Source organism: Chrysochloris asiatica, unplaced genomic scaffold (assembly GCF_000296735.1).
Source record: "Chrysochloris asiatica unplaced genomic scaffold, ChrAsi1.0 scaffold00144, whole genome shotgun sequence".
NCBI classification, from domain to species: Eukaryota; Metazoa; Chordata; class Mammalia; order Afrosoricida; family Chrysochloridae; genus Chrysochloris; species Chrysochloris asiatica.
This window is the reverse complement of record NW_006408662.1, coordinates 6,757,188-6,778,500: the sequence shown is the minus strand read 5'-3', so window position 1 is coordinate 6,778,500 and position 21,313 is coordinate 6,757,188. Positions and strand designations below refer to the sequence as shown.

The window sequence follows — 21,313 nt, the reverse complement described above, 5'->3', positions numbered from 1 at the left end:
ACACTGCCTCTCTCTGTGTCTCTGTCTCTCTCCCTTTCCCGCCCTCTTCACGTCGCTTCGGTCCCAGGAGCTGTGATTAGTTGTTGAAGGGTCTTCCGGGCAGGTTGAGAACAGAGGTGCACGCCTCGCCTTGCCTTGAGTTCTTCGCGGGAAAAGACACTACCGCGATCCGCCTGTGCCAGAACCCTGGGCCCAGAGGGTTTCCGAGGTTACCAAAGGACCGCCCCCCAAGGCTGCCTGGCCTCCGGCGCCAGCCCTGCCCCTCTCAGCGTCCCCGGGCGGGACAGCCCCGCCCCGGTCCGCCCCCAGGCAGCTTTCAAGGCTATAAAGTTCCTCTTTCCCACCTCAACCTCACAGTTTCGCCACTTGAACTTGAAACCAGACAGCACTCTCAGCTCCAAGCCAGGAGCGAGGTAAGGTCCCGGGTCTCCGCAGGATGCGAGGTCGGCTCTGACTGCAGCGGGGCGCGGGAACCCATCCCGCGGGGAAAGTTGGACCCCCAGGAATCCCGGACTCGGGAAGTCCCCGACTCCCGCCGGGTCTGCGGCAGGTCCGGGGAGACTCTCGACTTCTCGGGGCACTTGGGACGCCACCTAGTGCGGAGCTCGTGCTCGGGACGGCAGAGAGATGCTGCTAACGGGACTTTTGGGCTCCAGAGTGGACGAAGCTGGGCCACTCGACGGAAGGACGGACACAGTGTGGTAGATGCTCAGGGGTGGGAGCCTTGGCCCGCAGGCTCAGATCCCAGATCCCTTCCCACGCACCTCTTTCTTGGGGTTGGGGAGTGGTCCCCGGGCAGCCCCCCAGGCTGCTCCACCGAATCCTCTCCAGCTGGTGGGAGCCAGTGCTGTTCTCGGGCAGGGCGTGAGGAGAAGGAGAAGGCTAGGGAGAGAAAAGGGGTGCTCTTCTGCCCGCAGCCGGGTCAGAGGCGGGCCCCGACTGCCAGGTCCTAGGCGCGTAAGAACTCTGCGGAACTGGGTGGGCCGGGACAGTGGCTCACCAATGACTCGGTAGAGGGCCAGGGACCCAGGGACGCGTGGGAAGGAGACGTGCGTGTGCAAACGCACTGTGAGTGTCCAAGTGCTGCGTGCGCCCAGGCTGTGTGCATCAGGCACCTACGCTAGCGGGTGGCCCCAGGTGGCAAGGGTGCCTCGAGGCAGCGGTGTGCGTGACTCCACGAGGGAGGGTGGGCTTGGTGGCTGCGGGACCGTGCGCCCCAGAGGAAGTGCGCCCTCCCGCGAAGAGGGTACGCACCCAATGGCCAAGGGACTTTCCTTTACGTCCGTGAAGGGTGCCAGGTCCGCTGCTTGCCTTTGGCCTGGGGGGCGCCGGGACCTCGGGGCGGAGGCTGACCCCGGCAGCTCCTCTCGCCTGCAGCCGGGTGAGAGCGCAGCGGAGCCGGCGGTGACGGAGCATGAACCTAGAGGGCAGCGGCCGTGGCAGCGAGTTCGGCATGAGTTCCGTGAGCTGTGGCAACGGGAAACTCCGCCAGTGGCTGATCGATCAGATTGACAGCGGCAAGTATCCCGGGCTGGTGTGGGAGAACGAGGAGAAGAGCATCTTCCGCATCCCCTGGAAGCACGCGGGCAAGCAGGACTACAACCGCGAGGAGGACGCCGCGCTCTTTAAGGTCACCAGCGCCTGGAGCCTACGCCTGAGAGCAGAGCGGGAGGGGTTAGCGGAGGTGGCGGTGGTGGTGATGGGGATACCGGCAGGTCCTGGGAGGGACGGGGAACACGCTGGATAGATGGGGTGAGGTGGAGGTACTGGCAGGGAGCCTCAGGTAGACATGCCCTAGGCCTTGGGAGATGGAGCCCAGAATGTAGCTTCTCGGGGATTATTATCAAAGGCTCACTTCCCTGGAAATCCAGCCACTCCAGAAGCTGGGGTCTCTAGGGGTTCCCAAGGGACGAAAAGAGGGCTCACCCCTGAGGACTCCTGGTGGTGTATCTTTGGGTTCCTTTATTTCCTGTGACTGTTTTTGTCTTTCCACTTTTTCAGATCTCTCTGTCCTTCCATTGATCTGTGTGTACCTCCCTTTCAGGGAGTAACCATGGGTCTGTCTGTCTGTCTCCTTTCACTGTGTCTGTGTGTCTTTATCTGTTTCACTTTTTTTCTCTCTTTCTCCCTCAGTCTTTTCTTCTCGAGGGCACTTTCTCTCTTTCTCTCTATTTCAGCTCTCTTTGGGTCCTTCCATTTCTTTTTCTCCTGCTCTAGCTCTCTGTGTCTATGACTCATTTATTTTACCCTCCCCCTGAGTTTCTCTGGACATTTTTCTCTCTTTCTGTTTGAACCACTTTCTGGATTCTTCTTTGGACCTCATTCTGGGTTCTGCCCTCTTTGTGTGTCTCTGTGCCTAATGAACTGTGCATTCGGGCCCTGCCACCTGTGGGCAGAGTAGGGGAAGAGGGGACTTCCTCAGGGAATTTGCACTCAGATACTTCAGCATCTCTGACCATCTGGACGACTCTGTGGGCAGCCGCCCGCCTCCACATCTCTGTCCCTAGCTCCAGTCAAATTTATTTAAACCGTTGGATGGTGGGTCATACTAATTCTGGGTGTTCTCAGCAACTCATTCCACTTTTTATAAAGCACTTCTTCATGCCCAGAGAGTGTTCAAACCACCGTTGATTTTTCACTGAAAAATGATAGGGTCGCAAGTGAAATGTCATTTAATATTCCTTGGAGACACCTGGTTGGTGTCTTTCTGTCCCAACTTTTGAGAAACAGTTTCAATCTGAAACACCTAAGCACCATTATTTACTTCAGAAAATAGAATCCCCAGACTCTTTTTTTAAAGACCCATATTTGAACTTTTTCTTTGCAAACTTTCTCACCAGGCTTGGGCATTATTTAAAGGAAAGTTCCGAGAAGGCATTGATAAGCCAGACCCACCTACCTGGAAAACACGTTTGAGATGTGCTTTGAACAAAAGCAATGATTTTGAGGAATTGGTTGACAGGAGCCAGCTGGATATTTCAGATCCGTACAAAGTCTACAGAATTGTTCCTGAGGGAGCTAAAAAAGGTAAGGCTTCCAAAATAAATTGAATTTTGGTCACAATATATGCAGCATGCACCTTGTAAAGCCTTAATTTCTTTCTGAGGTAGGGGTTCACCTTTTTTTTTTTTTCTTTAAATATATATATATATATTATTATTATTATTATTATTATTTGCTTTCTGCAAGCTTCCTACCTCATGCCCAGCCTCTACAGGCCCACTGCCCATTTTCTCTGAGTCATAAGTTGAAGTTCTTATGATATTTGTATAGGATAATTTCTTGGATTCCAAAGTCTCTCTGCCTCTGTGTGTGTGTGTATACGTGCATGTGTATACAATTTCCTCTTAGTCAATTCTATTAAGATGTGGATCAAATTACCAAACAAAAACTGAAAAGCTCTTTGGAAACTTTGCTTATCTGCCAGTCTTTTGTGATTAACCATTGCATAGAAAGTGAGTATATATCCTTGTATTGTTACTACTTATACTATAAATGTCAACTATTAGAGTGTGAAATCACCACTGAGGACTTGGAATTTTGATCCTTGAACACATCAGGATCTTTCTAAGATCCTGAACATGTATGTCAGGTGCAGAACATTCTAAACCAGCCACACAGATAACTCAGGCTGCTGCTTCATGAGCCATGCAGAAATCCATGACTCCGGCAGGTCTCACGGGTGGAGTATGTGGGTCTGAAGGTCTCCACACAGCAGGCTTCTTGTATACTCCACCTGCACTGCAAACTCAGACCTCAAAGAATTCCTTTAAGGGCATACTTGCCCACGGCAACTGCTGAAAGCCCACATTTGTCAACAATGGGCTATGCATTCTAGGAATTAAACTCTCAAGCATTTGTTTCTCTAAGATGTGACTTTTAATTATGTCAATTCCTTTTCACAAATTGTACTATTTCCCTTTCCCCGCCTGCTCAGGAGCAAAGCAACTCACCCTGGAGGACCCCCAGATGACCATGAGTCACTCATACACCATGGCAGCTCCCTATCCTTCACTACCATCTCAGGTATGACAGATGTCAACGTGCTTCTGGGGTAGGGGGTAAGCCAGCCAGTGAGCCCCACAGTGGGGAAGAGCAAATACACACAGCATGATACTTGGTTTGTTTTTGTTTTTATTACAATGTAGTAAAACAGACACACACACAAAGCGTGAGCACTGAATGACTATCTCACTATCCAAATAGTCTCAAGTAGGGCAGTCAGGTGTGTCTGTCTGTTGGTAAACACTTCTCTATTGGTTTTTAAATCTCCTGGGAAACAGACCTTTTCTGGAAGGTGGACATTTTGGAAGTAGTGATTTCTCATGTGAAACCACAGAGCAGCTGATGTCTCCAGACTGTTCTGATATGAATTACGGCTCTGTTTCATTCACTGTGGTGGGTAAAAGGAGACCATTTTTTCCTGCAGTATTTTTAGCGCCAGATGTAACCATATGACAAAGCTTTTCAGAAATCACAACTTTATAACAGCGTCTCAATTGTGTTTTTTGAGATATACCCATTACCCTATGGCTCATTTCCACCCAGTGTGATGAGCAACTCACTCTAAAGTCTTTTCAAATGATAACAGTATTTTGACTGCCAGCGAAATAACAGATTCCCTTTTAGGGTTTGGAAGGATATAAAAGAAGTTCATCCTTTCCCAGTGACAACAAAGTGCTAGTTGCTGAGTGGATTGTTCTTCATCTTAGCTGCTGCCTCTTGTTCCATTTATAGGTTCATAACTATATGATGCCACCCCATGACCGAAGCTGGAGGGACTATGTCCCCGATCAGACACACCCAGAAATTCCCTACCAATGTCCTGTGACGTTTGGGCCCCGCGGTCATCACTGGCAAGGCCCCACTTGTGAAAATGGTAAGGAGTTTTTTTGTTTCCTCAGCTGCTCCCACGAAGCTGTGGTCTCTTCTCATCTGACTTCCCAGGCATAACATGGCTTGTTCTTCTTCTCAAAGGCAGGTGGGGAAAGCTCACCTGGCAGAGAGGGGACAGTAAGGTCCTTGTTGTTGTTGTTGTTAAGTACTGTCAAATCAGTTCCAACTCATAGCGGCCCTGTATAGGAGTGGCTGGTAAGTTCAAACCGCTGACCTTGTGGTTCAAACTGACCTTGCAATCTAGTGCTTATCACACAGCTCCACACCAGGACTCCAGTAAGGTTCTTAGAGGAAGGAAATCACTGTTCGCTGAGCATCGACTTAGTGCCAGGAGAAGTGCTAGCCACTTCCCTGTGTGTAATCTTATATAAATGTCACAGAGATGGTCCCAGGAAGCTTAAAGTTACCCCACTTTTTCTAATGGAGAGGACCAAAGCTTGTAGAATGTGAATCATTTGCCCAAAATGTCAAGGCTCGGGCGCAATTTCAGCTTTCCTAATCCCAAAGCAAGAAGCCCAGGTGGCATTGTGGGTTATGCATTGGAGTGCTAACCACAAGAGCCAAGATCAGTGGTTTTGACCCACCAGCCACTCTGCTGGAGAGAGGTGAGGCGGCCTGCTCCCACAAAATGTATATTCCTGGACACCCCAGGGAGCAGTTCTACTCTGTCCCTTGGTGTCTCTGTTGACTTGATGGCAGTGAGCAAAGTTTTGTTGTTTAACCCCAAAGCCAAATCTTCCACTTTACACAGGAAACACCCAGCTGGTTGTTAATGTTATTTAAAGGTTACCGTTCTTTATCTGACCTGAATAATCTTAAATTCTAATTTTAATCATGAGCTTTGGGTTGGCTTCCTTCTTAAATTGCCCCTTGAGGCTGACTGAGGGCCATGTTCTCTCATTAGTCTGTTTCTATTTGCCTGTCTGTGAACTGGGCACATCACAGCTATGCCCAAGCCTAACTTCTGTAGGGATGCTGGGAGAAAGTACATTTCTCTTGAACCAAGAAGACATGCCCATTGTAGTTGCTCTTGGCATCAGAGGTGATAAGAAGGGAATGAATAAACACCAGAATAAAACATAAGTCTCCACAGGGTGCCCAATACTAGTATTGAGACTCAAAGACACTTGGTCATTCTTATGATCTCATGCCCATAAGGAGTTCCCCAGACATCAAATGAGATCTCTGAGTAGAAACACTAATTAACTAAATGTGGAGACATTTCACAAGGTGGGTTCAATAATAACACACTGCCTTTGAGTTGGATCCCCTGGTGTGGCGCTGTGGGTTAATGCGCCAGACTGCAAAGCCATTTGAACCACAAGGTCGGAGGTTCAAGCTCACCAGCTGCTCCTCGGAAACCCTGGGAGTTCCCCAGACATTAAATGGGATCTTTAAACAGAAGCAGTAATAACCTACAAGGTGGGTTCAATATAGCAACATACAACATTTGAGTAAGTTGGTGGTGGTGGTGGTGGTTGTGGAGTTGGGTCCAACTCATAGCGACCCTGCGTAGGCTTTCCAAAGCTGTAAATCTTTATGGGAGCAGAAAGCCTCATCTTTCTCCTGCGAAACCACTGGTAGTTTCGAACTAGTAACCACTACACTACCAGAGCTCCTTTTGAGTAAGTTATTTAAGTAGAACTCAGACTCTATTATCACATGGAACATGCTGTGGACAGGGACACATTACCCCCCCTGAGCCTGGTTTCCAGAGCAGTCATTCTGTGAATCAGCTCACTTCTCCTTCAATCTTGGTTTCTCCAAATGGAAATGGAGCCTGGCCTGGCAGTTGAAGAGTCTAGGAGAGTGGTAGGCCCTGGGAGCAAGTAGATGGACGGGGCATACAGAGGTATATGCTCACGTTAGGTGTGCACATCAATGCAGAGTGAGGCAGCCTCCCCATGTTGTAGGCTCTCCGTTAAGATATCATATGATTTTTATTTGCAAATACAGGTTGCCAGGTAACAGGAACCTTTTATGCTTGTGCCCCACCTGAGTCCCCGGCCCCTGGAATTCCCATAGAGCCAAGCATAAGGTCTGCGGAAGCCTTGGCGCTCTCAGGTGAGTGTCCTACCCTGAGACCACACACACTACAGGAGGAAACCTGTGTCCTTTGCCCATCGGGCATCGTCAGTCAAGTTTGGCAGGGTGTCCTTGAGCAAAGTGACGCCGGACAGTGGGTGCCTTCAACCCCATGGGGGTCTTCGGGTGTGCCTGGCAGGGTGTCCCTGGGCACAATGACACCAGGCAGCGGGTGCTTGCTTTCATGCCTGTTGGCATAGAGGAAGTACACTCACTGAAGCATTGTGACAACACACTCCAGTCAGAAGCCAGTCCGTGATGCAATTCCAAACACTATTTGAGCTACCTCTCTTTAAATTCATTGATCGCAGTGCTCTGAATTCCCAGGAACATACAAGCACCGAGGTTCTGTATTTAGGAATGAGCCCGTGTGCGCAGAGGGCTTCTCTTCAGCCAGCACTCTCACCGTGTAGTTTACTTGCTAAGAAAAGCACTGGGTTTCTCATCTTCAAAGTTAATCGTCCTTCTAGGCTTAGCCACAAGCAGACCTTCCTCCTCTCCTTTCTGCAGATATTACCTCTGGTTCTTTCTTTTTGTAGCAGTCATATGCCTAATAGGAATGACTATCTGGTCTTCCCCTAAACTTTGATATGTCTTGTAAACAAATATGGATTCAACCTGATTTTGTTAAAGTTCCATTTCTAAAAGAATCCCTGCACCACAGAGCATTGAAGCTCTATTAATGACGCTTTCCAATTGCCTTCCAGGAAAAAGTGCATTAAGGCCTATTCAGCATATTTGCTGTATTAAGTGTATTAGACAATGTTCTAGGCTATTTTTAAATGGGATTTGTATTAAAAATGAAAAGGTTAAGTTTGAATTTTCATCTTGCCCGTGCACTCTTTAAAAATCAGTAATAGGAAACATAAAATAAACCTTAAGATTTCAGGGAGACACGAGTTGCCTGTACTTGGCTTACGCACAGAAGGGCCAGGATTGTACTTCCCAGTTCCAAAGTCATACCTGAGATGCCCTGCCTTTTTCTGCTGTTTATGAATGACTGAGAAGAGGCCTGTGTTTGTTTCTAGAAACTTTCAAATCCTTTTTCTTGAGCACCTAGAGCTTGCGTGGGTGCCTGAAGAGTAGGAAATAAACAGCTATTTATATCATGTGACCTCGTGATTTCTGGTGACATTAAATGAAATGAAACTGAACCTGAATGTCATCTCAAATGGTCAACACCTCCTCCTCATCCACAAAGCCACCTGAGCCCTCAGGAACTTGTTCGCAGCAGCTGAGCCAAGAGGAGAATTGAGACAACAGTGTGGGCTGTTTAAGTCTCAAAACCTGCCATTGAGGAATAAGAGGGTTTTGTGGTTTTGTTTTGTTTTGTGTTTGTAATACAGATTAACTATCTATCTTGAGAATTGCAGTTCTATGTACTTTTAAGTCTCATGCAATTACTAGGAACCCATGATGCTTATATGCAATCCAGTTAAGCTCTTTGCAAACCTATCTTTCAGGGTAGGTGAGATCATAAAGATGTTCCTTAAATAAATAACATGTTTTATAAATGAATTCATCTAGTTTAAAATGTTAGAAAATGCCAGTGTCAGAGTTATTTTCAAAATTAGACACAGAGTGGGATTTTAACAGACTTCACATGAACTGTGTGTGCACTCTTGAGTATTTCTCTCATGGATTTCTGCCCACAAAAATTAATTCTCTTATAAAAATGGTGTATGGGCAGTGTAGAAAATTACTTTTAAAAACTCAGAAAAACAAAAGTGAAAAATAAAAACATCACATTCTCACCACAGCTATCAGAGCTTTCATTGTGCTCACATATGTCATTTTTATTTTTTCCATATTGATATTTTAGGGTACTTTCACTGCCTAGACATGTTTGCTTGACATTATTTTTTGCTAGTAGAAACTATACTTAGAGTTTACTTCCTCCAAAATTAAAATCGATTGCTGTAGTTCAGGATGAATTCTTCTTTGGTACTACATGTCTTAGCAGTGAAGGATTTTAGACATTAATGTTGTCATCACTATCATCAAAAAAATTATTAAGTTCTTATCTTAAATGGCCAACGGAGCTCTTTTTGAATGCTGCGCTCTGTTTCCAATTGAACATTGTTTGTAGAACATTTATGAAAGATATGCTTTCCAAGAATGGAAAAATAAAGAAAAGAATCCATGGCCGTATAAATTAGGAAAATAGTGTGTTAAAAAAGTTATATAGATCCACTTATGGTGTGACATCTGAACACGCTCACATTGTAAATCTCCAAGAGGAGAATGTAGCATGCAGCTGATTGGGCCACGAGACTTGGTATTTCTTCATAGACACAGCATACAATGCTAGTGTTTCAGAAGGTCCACTTTGGTAACATTAGTCAGCATTGTTAATAGGGGTCTTATGGCTTCTCTTTCTGTTAGGACTAACTTGGAAACCTCTCTCTCTTTCTCTCTCTCTCCCTCTAGACTGCCGGCTCCACATTTGTTTGTACTATCGGGAAATCCTGGTGAAAGAGCTGACCACCTCGAGCCCTGAGGGGTGCAGGATCTCCCACGGGCACACCTACGATGTCAGCAACTTGGACCAGGTTCTGTTTCCCTATCCAGAGGACAGTGGCCAGAGAAAGAACATCGAGAAACTGCTGAGCCACTTGGAGAGGGGTGTGGTTCTCTGGATGGCCACCGATGGGCTCTATGCCAAAAGACTTTGCCAGAGCAGGATCTACTGGGACGGGCCTCTGGCCCTGTGTAGTGACCGGCCCAACAAGCTGGAAAGAGATCAGACCTGCAAGCTTTTTGATACTCAGCAGTTCTTATCAGGTAGATAAAATTCAGTAGCCTATCACTTATCAGTCTGAAAGAGAAGATGGTTGCTTTTGTTGTTGCTAGATGCTGCCAAGCCTTCTCTGACATGTGGCAACCTTACATAGGAATGAAATGCTGACCAGTCTTTACGCGCTCTTGATGGTTATTGATGTATCCGAGTCTGCAGTGTGACTGTTGTTATCAACCCAAATCCTCGAGGTTTCCCCTCCTTTTCACGGGCTACCAAACCCAATGTCCTTCTCTAGTGGTTGGTCCTTCCTGATGATGAGTCCAAAGTCAGTAAGACAAAGTCTCACCACCCTTGCTTATGAGAAGCATTCTGAGAGTGCTTCTGGCCACCCCTCAAGCCTAGTCAGGAGTCTTCACAGATACTATAGCTGAAACTCATCAATTCATCTCTCTCTCCTTTTCCCTGGCCAGCTTTTGCATGCATGTGGAGTGACCAAAAAGACCGTGGTTTGGGAAAACTGGGTAGTTAAGGCATGCCTGCTTCTGTCGTGATCCCACAACAAGTTTTCTTTCTGGCTCAGCTCTTAGCCACTGTGTTGTCCTACCAGCTGCCTCCATGTCTGGAAACAGACATCCAGAATAGATTGTCCAGATGCTTTCCAAAATGATTTGTCAAATTCTGTTTTTCAGCAAATTGTTGTTATTAAGTGCCTTTGACTTGGGTCTGACTCAGTGATCTTGTGTAGGATTTCCAAGGCTATAAAGCTTTGTGGGAGCAGAAAGCCTCATCTTTTTCCTGAGGAGCAGCCGGTAGACAAACTGCCAACCTTGTGGTTCGTAGTCCAGTGTTCATCTACAAAGCTGCTGTGCTCCCTTTCAACAAATTGTTGTTTTTAAGTACCATTGAGTTGGTTCCGACTCATAGCAGCCCTGTATAGGATTTTCGAGGAGTGGCTGGTGAATTTGAACTGCTGACCTCCGGTTCAAACCAGCCTTGTTTGTTCTACAGTGCCACACCGATTAATAAGATTCCATTTTATCCGAGGTGTGACCTCAGAAAGCATATCTGCTGATGTTTAAGATATTTTTAGACTCCTAGAAAAATAGTAAAGGTTAGAGGTATATTATAAATATCTTTGTTATGAGATGTATCATTCTTTCATATGGAAGCAAAGATACAGTGTGTCGAACTGATTTTGCAAAGGGGAAATGATGCTTTGAGGTGTCTGTGTGGCATAACTGTTTCTAATCATATTTTCCTGGGGTGGCACCGTAGGATAACGTACTGGACCACAAGGTCAGTTTGAATCACAAGATCAGTGGTTCAAACCCACTAGCCACTCCTCAGAAATCCTATACAGGGTCTCTATGAGTTGGACCCAACTCAACAGCACTCAATCCAACTCAACAACAACAAGCAATAATAGTTTTCAGAACCAATACGTTTTGTTTTCCTAGGTTGATTTCATGACAGTTAAATTAGCCGAGCTGATTTTTGTAAAGACACCAGATGTGTCATTTCTGAAGCTTAATGCAGAGGATTGAGCTAGTGCTCTAGCTACCAGAGCCATCTTTAGAGGTGAAAAGGCAATCCCATAAGCCAGCCTCTAGTTCTTCTTCCTCTGCCTCCTCCTAGGTGTCCCTTCTTTAGACACGCCCACCACCTTTGTTTCCCCAGACCCGTCCCTTTCGTCCAAAGCATTTCTGGGTTTAATTTGTTTACAACAGGACCATGAAGCATCTCTGTGCTCTGACACTATTAGCATGTGTTCAATCTTTTAGGCTTTGATTCCCCATATTTGCTAATGCTCATCCAATCCTCTTTTGATGACCCAAACACATGTCCTGAGATGTTAGAAAGAGAGGGAAGGAATCTGGTTTCCTATGGCAGCTCCATAGTGAAGGGGGCTAGGTCCCTAGAGCTCCTCACCCTACAATGGGGCATTGCGAGCATCTGCTAGGAACATCCCTTTGCTCTGGGTGGGCTTGGGGCTTGTGTCAGGGAGGAGTTTGGGAAAGCCTGAGGACTCGTGAGTGCCATTTGTATTTCTTGGATTAGCCTGTGGAGCCAGGAAGGTCTCACGCCACATGGAAAGTGGTTGTACATGGATGATTTCTGTGTCTAGTAACTCAGGGCTTTAGTGGCAGCATTCCAGGAAAATGAGTGTTTTCAGTATTATAAATGGAGTTCTCTCTCATTATTCACATGTAATGTATTCTGATCTCCCCCATTCTAACTGTAGGTTGTTGTTGTTAAGTATTGTGGAGTTGGTTCCGACTCATAGTGACCCTGCACAGGGTTACTGAGGCTGTAAATCTTTACGGGAGCAGAACACATCTTTCTCCTGCAGAACTGCTGGTAGTTTCGAACTGCTGACTTTGAGGTTGGCAGGCTGACTCGTAACCACTGTGCTACCAGAGCTTCTTTAGGTAGCAGGTACCTTTGAGTCACAGCCACATGACTTGAGAGAGATGGTGCCAGCAGATGGGAGAAGGACAGGGAACCAACTTGTGAGGGTCCTTGGTTTTTGAGTCACTTGCCTGAACTTTAGCATTTATCTTTGGGCAAGAGATGTGTTCTTTTCCTCTCTCTGCAAACTTTACCTCAAAATATTCATTGAGGCTCAAGGGTGACCCTGTGAATATATGAAGAGTCCAGCTGTTCAGGGCAGCTTTTGGGTACTTAAGAACTCCCAGTGAACTTTCCTACTCTCCACTCTGATCCACTTGTGGGAATGTGGTCTCACGGTATCACGGTAGTGTGGATGCTTTTTACGTCTTCTAACCACGTTGTTGTTTGATTTCAATTCTGGAAGAAATGAGCAGGAAGTCAAATACTCAAGTGAATTAGCTAGAATTGTTTCTTCAGTTGGAGAAGACGGTGGAAACCTTTGATATCTACCCATTCAGGATTTGCAGACGACTAGGGACAGCCCCAAAAGGCGTTGCCGGAGAGTGTGTATCTGATCTTTATCAGATGCGTCACACTGCTGTTTACAGGAGCTCCAGCGCCTATTTCTTTGGGGACATGATATTTTAGACTACATAAACAGCAGGGACAGCTAGAGGCATAGGCGTCATCTCGAATGTGGGTGAGGGGAATCTAGATCAGCATCATAGCTCCTGCCTCCCCAATAGTGTTCCTGCCTCTGTTATATGACTCCAAAGAGGAGGTGCTGGCTGTTCCTGTTCACTGTCTTTCTCTTCTCAAATCATCCTCCCATCCCAGATGATGGGTGAAAAGTCCATTTAGAATTAAAGAGTGTGGGCTGGTGCCCTGTGGGGGACACAGCTGTGAATAACGGTGTGTACTTAGTAGGTTTCTCTAGGACATTCTCTATGGTATTACAGATGTCAGGTGTAGCACATAAGCCTGGAATCTGGCTTGTGTCAGTTCAGTGGCTTTGGATGAGATTTGAAAAGAATCCTGAGACAGATCAGAAAATTCTGATTTTTATCTAAATGAGGTTTTTTTTCTTTCTTTCTATAAATGTACTTTTCCCTTAACATGGCTACATTTAGTCTTCTTTTTCTTATTTCTGCCATCTTTTTCATCCTCGGAGGTCTAATGCTGCAAAGCAGTATTTTTTTAATCTTTCGGTCACCTTAACTGTTGAGAGTCAAATGAAACATATGAACCTGTACATACAGTTTTAGAGCACACTGTAAGGGAAATAAAAAGTGCATACCGTATGACCCTTTTTGTTGTCAGAATCCACATTAAGCTCTTGGGTTTTTTATTTTTATTTTTTGCTATTATCTGGTATGTTTAACGTTGTACGGTTTCTGAGCTTGGTTCTTTTCTTACGCATTTCCTCAGAGCTACAAGCATTTGCTCTTCATGGACGCTCCCTCCCAAGGTTCCAGGTGACTCTGTGCTTTGGCGAAGAGTTCCCAGACCCTCAGAGGCAGAGGAAGCTTATCACTGCTCACGTGAGTGTCCCTTAAGGTTCAGGTTACTTCTTAGCTAAGGGAAAATCCCACTGAGAGAAGTCCTGGGTGAAAATTAAATGTCAAGTGGTGTGGGGAATCAACTTAACCCCGTAAAATAGGGTAAGAGAAAGCATGGTAGGGCAGATAGTGCACAGGAACTCAGCACAGAGAATACCCCTTCCCTGCCCTGAGCCACTCACAGGACCTGGGCGGGACTGAGAACTGCTGGTTCCCATTGCCCTGTCCTCTTAAGGGTGTTGCCATGTTACCATTGTACAGGAATTTAAAAGGATTGATGCTAAAATTGTTCCTTTGAATGTCTTCAGGTTGCATATTGCTTTTAAAATGTGGCTGAATGAACAACAAAAACTAAACCCATAGTCACAAAATCAACTCCAATTCATAACTGACTTTGATTTGATGAAGAAACTTTCCCATTTCGGGACTTGTGTATTTTGTATGTCTCATCCATTTCCCAACTCCTCTTTTCTTTCTGAATTTTTAAGAAATTAATGTTGCTGTTTGTTGTTAAGCGCTGTTGAGTCAGTTCCGACTCAAAGCAACCCTGTATAGGGTTTCCAAGGAGCAGCTGGTGGGTTTGAACTGCCACAACTATCAAACCACCATAATGTTTGCTAAAATTATTTGAGATGAGTTCAACTATGGCAAATAAACACTTTTTTTTCTTATGAGAGAAAAGAGGTTTATGTAAATAACATTTATCATTAATGAACTGTAGAAAATAATCTTGAATACTTAAGATTTCTGGATTTTAAAACTTTACATTGATACTTAAATACACTTTAAGAGTTAATGGGCCCAGGTAGTGAGCAGCTGTAGGGAGAAAAATTACAATAGATAGTGTCAAAATTCAGCTCAAATTTTAGCCAAGAACAGTTCTTCTTGAGAGCTAAAATCAAACACTCTCTATTCCTGAACACACAACCTCTTCCACATCTTGATTGTACAAAAAGAAAACCAACCAAGAAACAGAGAAATATATAATCTCATAGACTTTAGAGTTTTCTTATGATTCCTCTTCTGTGTTTCTGTTGTTAAGTGTCGTTGAGGCTGTTCTGACTCATAGCCATCCTATATAGGGTTTCCTAGGAGTGGCTGGTGAGTTTGAACCACTTACCTAGCGATTCAAACTGACCTTTTGGTCCAGTACTTATCCTAAATCACCCCACGAGGACTCCCTCCAGTATGTCTAGTTGTTAACAAGGAGGGATTGAGAAGTGACTAAATCAACTTGAAGGTGATAAGTAGGATTTAAGACGTTGGTGATAAATTCTTGCATCAAGCAGATTTTAAGGTTATTTTGGGATGCAGTAGCTTTCTTCTAAGACAAGAATAGGTTCCCCAGACTAGGCTCCCTTGAAAATGAGTCTGACTCATTTTCATTGGGATTTAAGTCATTTCGGGTACCTAAAATGTTAAGAGAATGCCTTAAATATGAGTGATGCTTAAAGGTTCAACATCACAAACACATCAACAGCATAATCGATTGACTTTTAGTTTTAACCTTTAGTTTTCTTAGATACTGTGAATTCAGGAAAAGCTAGATGGTAATTGATTTTCTGGTGAATGTGGTCAACACTGATAACCAGACTAGATAAAGTTGGGGTTAATTATTGTCTCTGTTCCCACAATAGCAGTTTAATTGTCCTGTCATTTCGATTCTAGCTTTGGTTTAGAAATGTAGATCATCTGGTTCCTCTAGGAATCTTAAGTGTTCAAGATGAACCCATATCCTTATCAAACTGTAGTTGTGAAAAAGCATATTAACTGGCCAAAACCACTCTGAAGTTTACCTCAGCCTACCTTTTTATTTGATCATTTTACTTGATTTGATTCGATCTTAATTAAATGTAAATTTCAAATGATAGCTAATTTAAAAGCATCATCTTTATTTTAACCTCAAATGAAATATATTGTTTATAGATTGCTGTATATGGGAACTAAAAAAAATTTTTCAGTTCTTCAGTTGGATCCAAATATGAAGTGCTCTGATGTGCTATAACTTTAAGCTTTGGACTTATCTTTACTGTGCCCTTAGGTATTGAGAGTTATTCAGTTGATAGGCTAATTGCAGGAAGTTAAAAAGAATATCTCAGTAATGTCCTTTTAAATCTCTTATTAAAGGTTGAACCTCTACTAGCCAGGCAGCTATTTTATTTTGCTCAGCAAAACAGTGGACATCTACTCAGGAGCTATGACTTACCTGAACACATCACCAGTCCAGAGGATTATCACAGATCCATTCGTCACTCCTCCATTCAAGAATGAAGCATTTCAAGACAAGTGATTTTTGCCTCATTGTAAATATCTGACTTATGGCAAGAACAGATGATTGGTGTGAACACACACATATTTTTTCTTTTGAGAAACTTGGAAATGGGGGCTTCAGGTCAGCAGTTGAAGAGAATCTCAGCAAGAATATGTCTAGAAACTCAGATGTGTCTGATTCACAATGGGCTTATGATTCCAGAAGGAGTGGTAGTCTTCCAACTCTGACATCTGGATGGTGTCCGTCTTCTGTAGATACCCATCATCAGTGATAACTGTGAACACCGACCAGATCCTGTGTTTACATTTACTTCTGTGCACTCCATAATTTGTTGATTATTTCTTGCTTGAGGACTGAGAAGACATGCGTCACAGTATTGACTTCTAACTAGAATTAGCGTTGTGCCATTTCTCAGGGAAGTAGAATCTAAATCTGAGTGTATTCTGCTCACAGAAGAAACTTGCTAATATATGTAAGAGCTGCAGTTCTGATGGAAAAATGCTTGCTCACAGAAGGAAACAGCTTCTTTTGCCTCAGTGGTTGGGTCAAGAGACTGGCCCATCTTCCCTTCCTGCTCAATATGGGTGTCTTCCCACTCCCCCCACATCCCCTGACATTGCCTTCCACTTACTTTCTCTCCTGCTCTCCCAGAAGCCATTTGGTAGACTCTATTGCTATTCCCTTGAGCCAAAAAGCATTAGGGCTACCTTGGGTGGGACATTTCTGTTGGTCCTACAATATAGTTGTTGTTAAGTGCTGCCAAGTCGGTTCGGATCCATAGCGACCCTGGTTTCCGAGGAGTGACTGGTGAGCTTGAACCCCCGACCTTGCATTTCAAATGGCTTTTCAGTCTGGTGCATTAACCCACAGTGCCACACCAGGTAGTAATGGCTGGTTAAAATTTTTTTTTTGTTTTTTTTTTTGGTCTGTCATTCTTCATAAATTTATTGCTACAATATTTTTCTTAAGAAAAAAAGAGAGAGAGAGAGAAAACCAACAGCCCAAGTACCAAAAGATATATTTTTGAAACTCTGTGATCTTTCCCCTCTTATCCTGCCTATTGTGTTTGGTTTCAGTTGTTACCCATGGCAACACTAAAGAGGAGGAGCCAGTGGTTTACAAATTGGTGAACTCTGTTAGGAAAATGATGACAGGATTTAAAACTTGCTGCATAATTGCAAAATCGGTGTGCTGTTTTTGCTTATGTTTGTATATTATATGCTTCCTCATGTTTGACAGGACCTTAAAATTACTAGGCTTTTTCTAAATATGTTTTTTTTTTTTTTATAGAATCATAAAGCTCTCCACTTGTTTAAGTAAATCTGATTACTTACACATTTGTTGTTTATTTTGAAAACGTATAGATCCTCAGACTGTGATGGTAGAGTCCCAAAACTTTTCTCATATTGAAAAGAAATTGCTGTTACCTGCAGGCTTAATGAAAGACTTGAGAACAGTTGTCACGTATATGCAGAACTCGGCAAACCTTTGTTAAATGCTTACAGCTTACATCAACCAATGACAGTCCTCATCAAGTGGGTTACAACTTAGCAAGCAATGAAGGTAGAACTTGATTTTGTTTTTTCATTGTTAACAGAATTTTAATATAAAATCATATATATTAATTATAATAAATGTAAACAATACAGAAAAGCTAAAAAAAAGAAAAGGAAGCAGCTCCCTTTTTTCCCATTCCAAGTCCTTCTCCCTTGAAGTGCCCACAACTCCACAGCTTTATGCTTCCAGACATTTCACGTATCTTGAATATATATTCAGAAAGTTGTTTTTTTAAACCCTCAAATTCATAGGAACATTTTCATGAAGGATTCTTTTAATCTAATGATTTTTGTTGGACATCGCTCCATAACGGGACTATAGACTTACCTCATTCTGTTTAGAGGCATAGTAGAGTCCCGCAGCAACCACCAACAGTATGGTTTAAGGTCATTCATTAGGCACCCAGAGTGCGTTTATTGAATGAACTGCAGTGGCTTATACATCTTATAGATGTGCAGTATTTTGGGGTATATTATCCTGAGAAGAAGTGAAGACATTAGGCACTGAAGGTCCCAGCATAGAATACTGATCCATAGTCCATCCCCCATAACCCCTCAAACTCCAGAGATACCCTTAGTGGGGCCGGGGGGGGCGGGCTCGCAGAAGTCTATTTATCGTGATTTTAATTGCCCTTGTGAGTTTTTTCTTTTAATATTGTGCTGCTCTTTAAATGGAATGATATCCTCCAGAGAGTGTCAGTCTGCCTGTCACTTCCCCATTCTTCCTCTTCATGCCCATTTAAGTTGACCTTTTTGAATGGTGAGGGACTGGAGTGTAAGCTAGGGGATGAACCAATAGTGGGATCATCAGGGTCAAGAACCCCATTAGCGGTCTCCCAACTTTGGGAAGGAATGGTCGCCTCACTCCTGATTTATGACATGGGGCTAGCTTCTGAAGGCTCAGTTGCTTTCACGGAAGATGCCGTGAGTGGTCAGACCCTCACAGGGCCCAGGGATTTTGGGTTGCAGGAAAATGTCTACGTCTCAGAGGCTTCCTGGTTTCCTTCTCATTCTCTAGGCAGTAATTGTTGTTTTCTGAAGCACTGTCAAAGTGTTGTGGAGAACTCAGCTGACCAACTCATTTAAAATGGAAAGTTTCATGCCCCCTTGACCCTGGCAAAATAGGAATGGTTGGTCATTCTAGAAAAAAGAACCCAGAAAGACACAGCCACAACTCTTGTGTTTTTTGCCAAGGTTATGATGAACTGGAAAGAGATCCATTGTGAAAGAAAGTGAACGGAGCAGCTAACATGGCTAACTTAACCTGCAGATAGGTGTGCCTAGGGTTTGGGTTTTGACAACTCTGGGGTCTCAGTTATAGGCTGTGGCTTCTGTCAGAGGACAGAGTGATGGTTGTCGACTCTGAGACAAGGCCCAATTCAGAGCAGGTCAAGATTTTAGACTTTTTTATGTGTGCCCTTCTGTCAGGAGTTTGGTTTTTTTCCTTTTAATAAAAATATGCAGTTCAAATCTCCTTTTCATTCTTCTCTGATAATAATGTTTCCTTTCCCCAGTGGTGGCTATTTTTCTGAAATTGACAAGGTTCCTTAAAATGGCTATTTTTGTCACCTGTCTCCCGAAATAATTTGCAGCTTGTGTTATTTAGATTTTGCAGTAAGGTCAACCTACAGTTGTATCATTCTGCAACTTGCTTCTGTTACATATCCTGGTTTTGAGGCCGACCTGCATTGATGCTTCCTGATGCTCTCCCCCCTTAGCTGCTACAGATGGGCCATCACACAGCTCACTGGAAGCCAGTGTGCTGGGGTTCATTCTTAGTTCTTTTGGGAAAGTGTGGAAGGTGAGACTGCTGGTGTCTGCAGTGGAGAGAGTGGCGGTGTGAAGGAGAAAAGATGCAGAGAAGATGACAACCTTCCAAAATCAACTCAAGCTATGCTTTAGACCCTTAGAGGTAGAAGAAACTTGCAGGTGATGTGCTTAGATGCCCTATTGCCCTACCCACATCTAGGAGCTGATAGATCAGCTAGTGGAAAGGCCAGGCAGCTCTGGTAACGTAGTGGTTACGAATCAGGCTGCAAACTGCAAGGTCAGCAATTTGAAACTACCAGCTGTTCCGTGGGAGAAAGATGAGGCTTTCTGCTCCCGTAAAGATTTACAGCCTTGGAAACCCTGTACAGGGTCTCTGTGAGTTGGAACCGACCCCACGGCACACAACAACAACATCCAAGCTCAGCTGATCTGCAGTGTTTACTGAGACTCAGAAAGGCAACAGGGCTTCAGGAACTTTGCCAGAATGTTCTATGGACAAGTCTTGTATGTACTCCAATAATGGATTCTGTTGTAAATTGGTTTTCAAAGAAGATTGTCACTTGTGATAATTTAGTGTTTTTCAGTTGTGATAATTTAGTGTTTTTCAGTTGTTGATAAATAAAGGCTTTTTAAAAAAAAAAAAAAAAACTTGTTCTGGTTTGTGTGTGTGTGTTATTAGAAACTCAGGACTGTCATCTTGATAGCTTTTCAAATACTTCCTCTTATCAAACTCAGTTGTGAGGCAGCTTGGCAGCTGACTTCCTTCCTGGTTGCATGTGTCCCTGAAATCAGAACTAATGCGGAATACTCAAGAATCCGTTCCTCCCTGTCCTGTCAACCCCAGCCACCTCCTCTTCCCCTCCACTCCAAGATCTGTTCTCTAAAATGCCTAGTAGGACTCAGGAGACTCTCTTAACGCCTCCCTTCATGTAAAAAGCTCTTCTGATTGTGTCCTTGTTTGGGGTGGAGGGGAAAACTCAGACTAGCCAACATTCTGAATGTGAACTAGCCATAAAGCTTGGTGGTTAAAAAAAAGAACAGGCATCCTGGTGTGGTGCTGTAGGATAAGCACTGGACTGCAAGGTTAGTTTGAACCTCAAGGTCAGTGGTTCAAACTCACCGGCTGCTCCTTGGACACCCTCTACAGAGTCGCTATGAGAATCGACTCAACGGCACTTAAGTGAAGCCTGGCTCTCGGCGCTCATGTGGGGCCTTCCCAGGTGGACACAACTTTTTACAGCCATTCATGACTTTATCTCACTTCTGTGAACCAGTGACTCAGCGGGTGGGTAGGGTAGCCAGGCTACAGCACCTTGAAGAATGGAGGGTCTAGGAGCCCCTGAGCAAATGTTCTTCCTGCTTCTTTGTCTAGAAATGGATGTGAGATAATACACCTAAGAAAACCTTCTCTTCTCAAACGAACTTGTTAAAAATAATAAAAATGCACCAACATTTTAACAAGGTTTCTTCTGAGCAGTTACTCTATATGCATACGTCATTAAGTGCCATTGAGTTGGTTCCAACCTATAGCAACCCTGTATAGGGTTTCCAAGGAGCAGCTGGTGAGTTTGAACTACTGACCTTGTGGTTCAAAGTGACTTTGCAATCCAGTGCATGAAACCAAAGCGCCAATATAAGGAAACCTTTCTGATTTCAGAAAAAGCTCTAAAAACACTCTTGTTGTTAAGTACCGTAAAGTCGGTCCTGGTGTGGTGCTGTGGGTTAATGCGCCAGACTGCAAAGCTGTTTGAACTGCAGGCTCGGTGGTTCAGGCTCACCAGTCGCTCCTCTGAAACCTTATACAGGGTCGCTATGGGTTAGAACCGACTCGACGGCACTTACCAACAACAATGTGATGGCTGGAACTGTGGTTGCCTTGGTGGGGCCAGACCAAGTTATTTCAGGGGGCTTTACCCAGCCCGTGGTGCTGGGTGTTCCACACCCTTGTTATGGGCTTTCCTGTTAAGGCCTTCATCATGCTGACTCTCTAAGAACTTCTATGCGCCTCCTTTCTCCTACCCAGCAGTTGTTTTCTCTGAGCTCC

The 21,313-nt window shown here is 44.4% G+C and overlaps 1 protein-coding gene across 1 annotated transcript; it reads left to right on the top strand.

Moving 5' to 3' along the window:
- The first annotated feature begins 1,414 nt into the window (after positions 1 to 1,414).
- IRF4 (interferon regulatory factor 4) lies at positions 1,415 to 15,942 on the top strand. Its single transcript, XM_006870568.1, has 8 exons — positions 1,415 to 1,630; positions 2,841 to 3,027; positions 3,938 to 4,026; positions 4,738 to 4,879; positions 6,853 to 6,960; positions 9,412 to 9,765; positions 13,541 to 13,653; positions 15,799 to 15,942. The coding sequence occupies exons 1-8, from the start codon at positions 1,415 to 1,417 to the stop codon at positions 15,940 to 15,942; spliced, it is 1,353 nt and encodes a 450-aa protein (XP_006870630.1).
- The last annotated feature ends 5,371 nt before the right edge of the window (positions 15,943 to 21,313 follow it).

Bases quoted from the DNA above. Each gene is read 5' to 3' on its own strand.
- IRF4 (XM_006870568.1), top strand. From the start codon at position 1,415: ATGAACCTAGAGGGCAGCGGCCGTGGCAGCGAGTTCGGCATGAGTTCC. The intron at 3,028-3,937 runs GTAAGGCTTCCA...CCGCCTGCTCAG, and splicing joins TCCTGAGGGAGCTAAAAAAG to GAGCAAAGCAACTCACCCTG. The intron at 13,654-15,798 runs GTGAGTGTCCCT...CTCTTATTAAAG, and splicing joins GGAAGCTTATCACTGCTCAC to GTTGAACCTCTACTAGCCAG.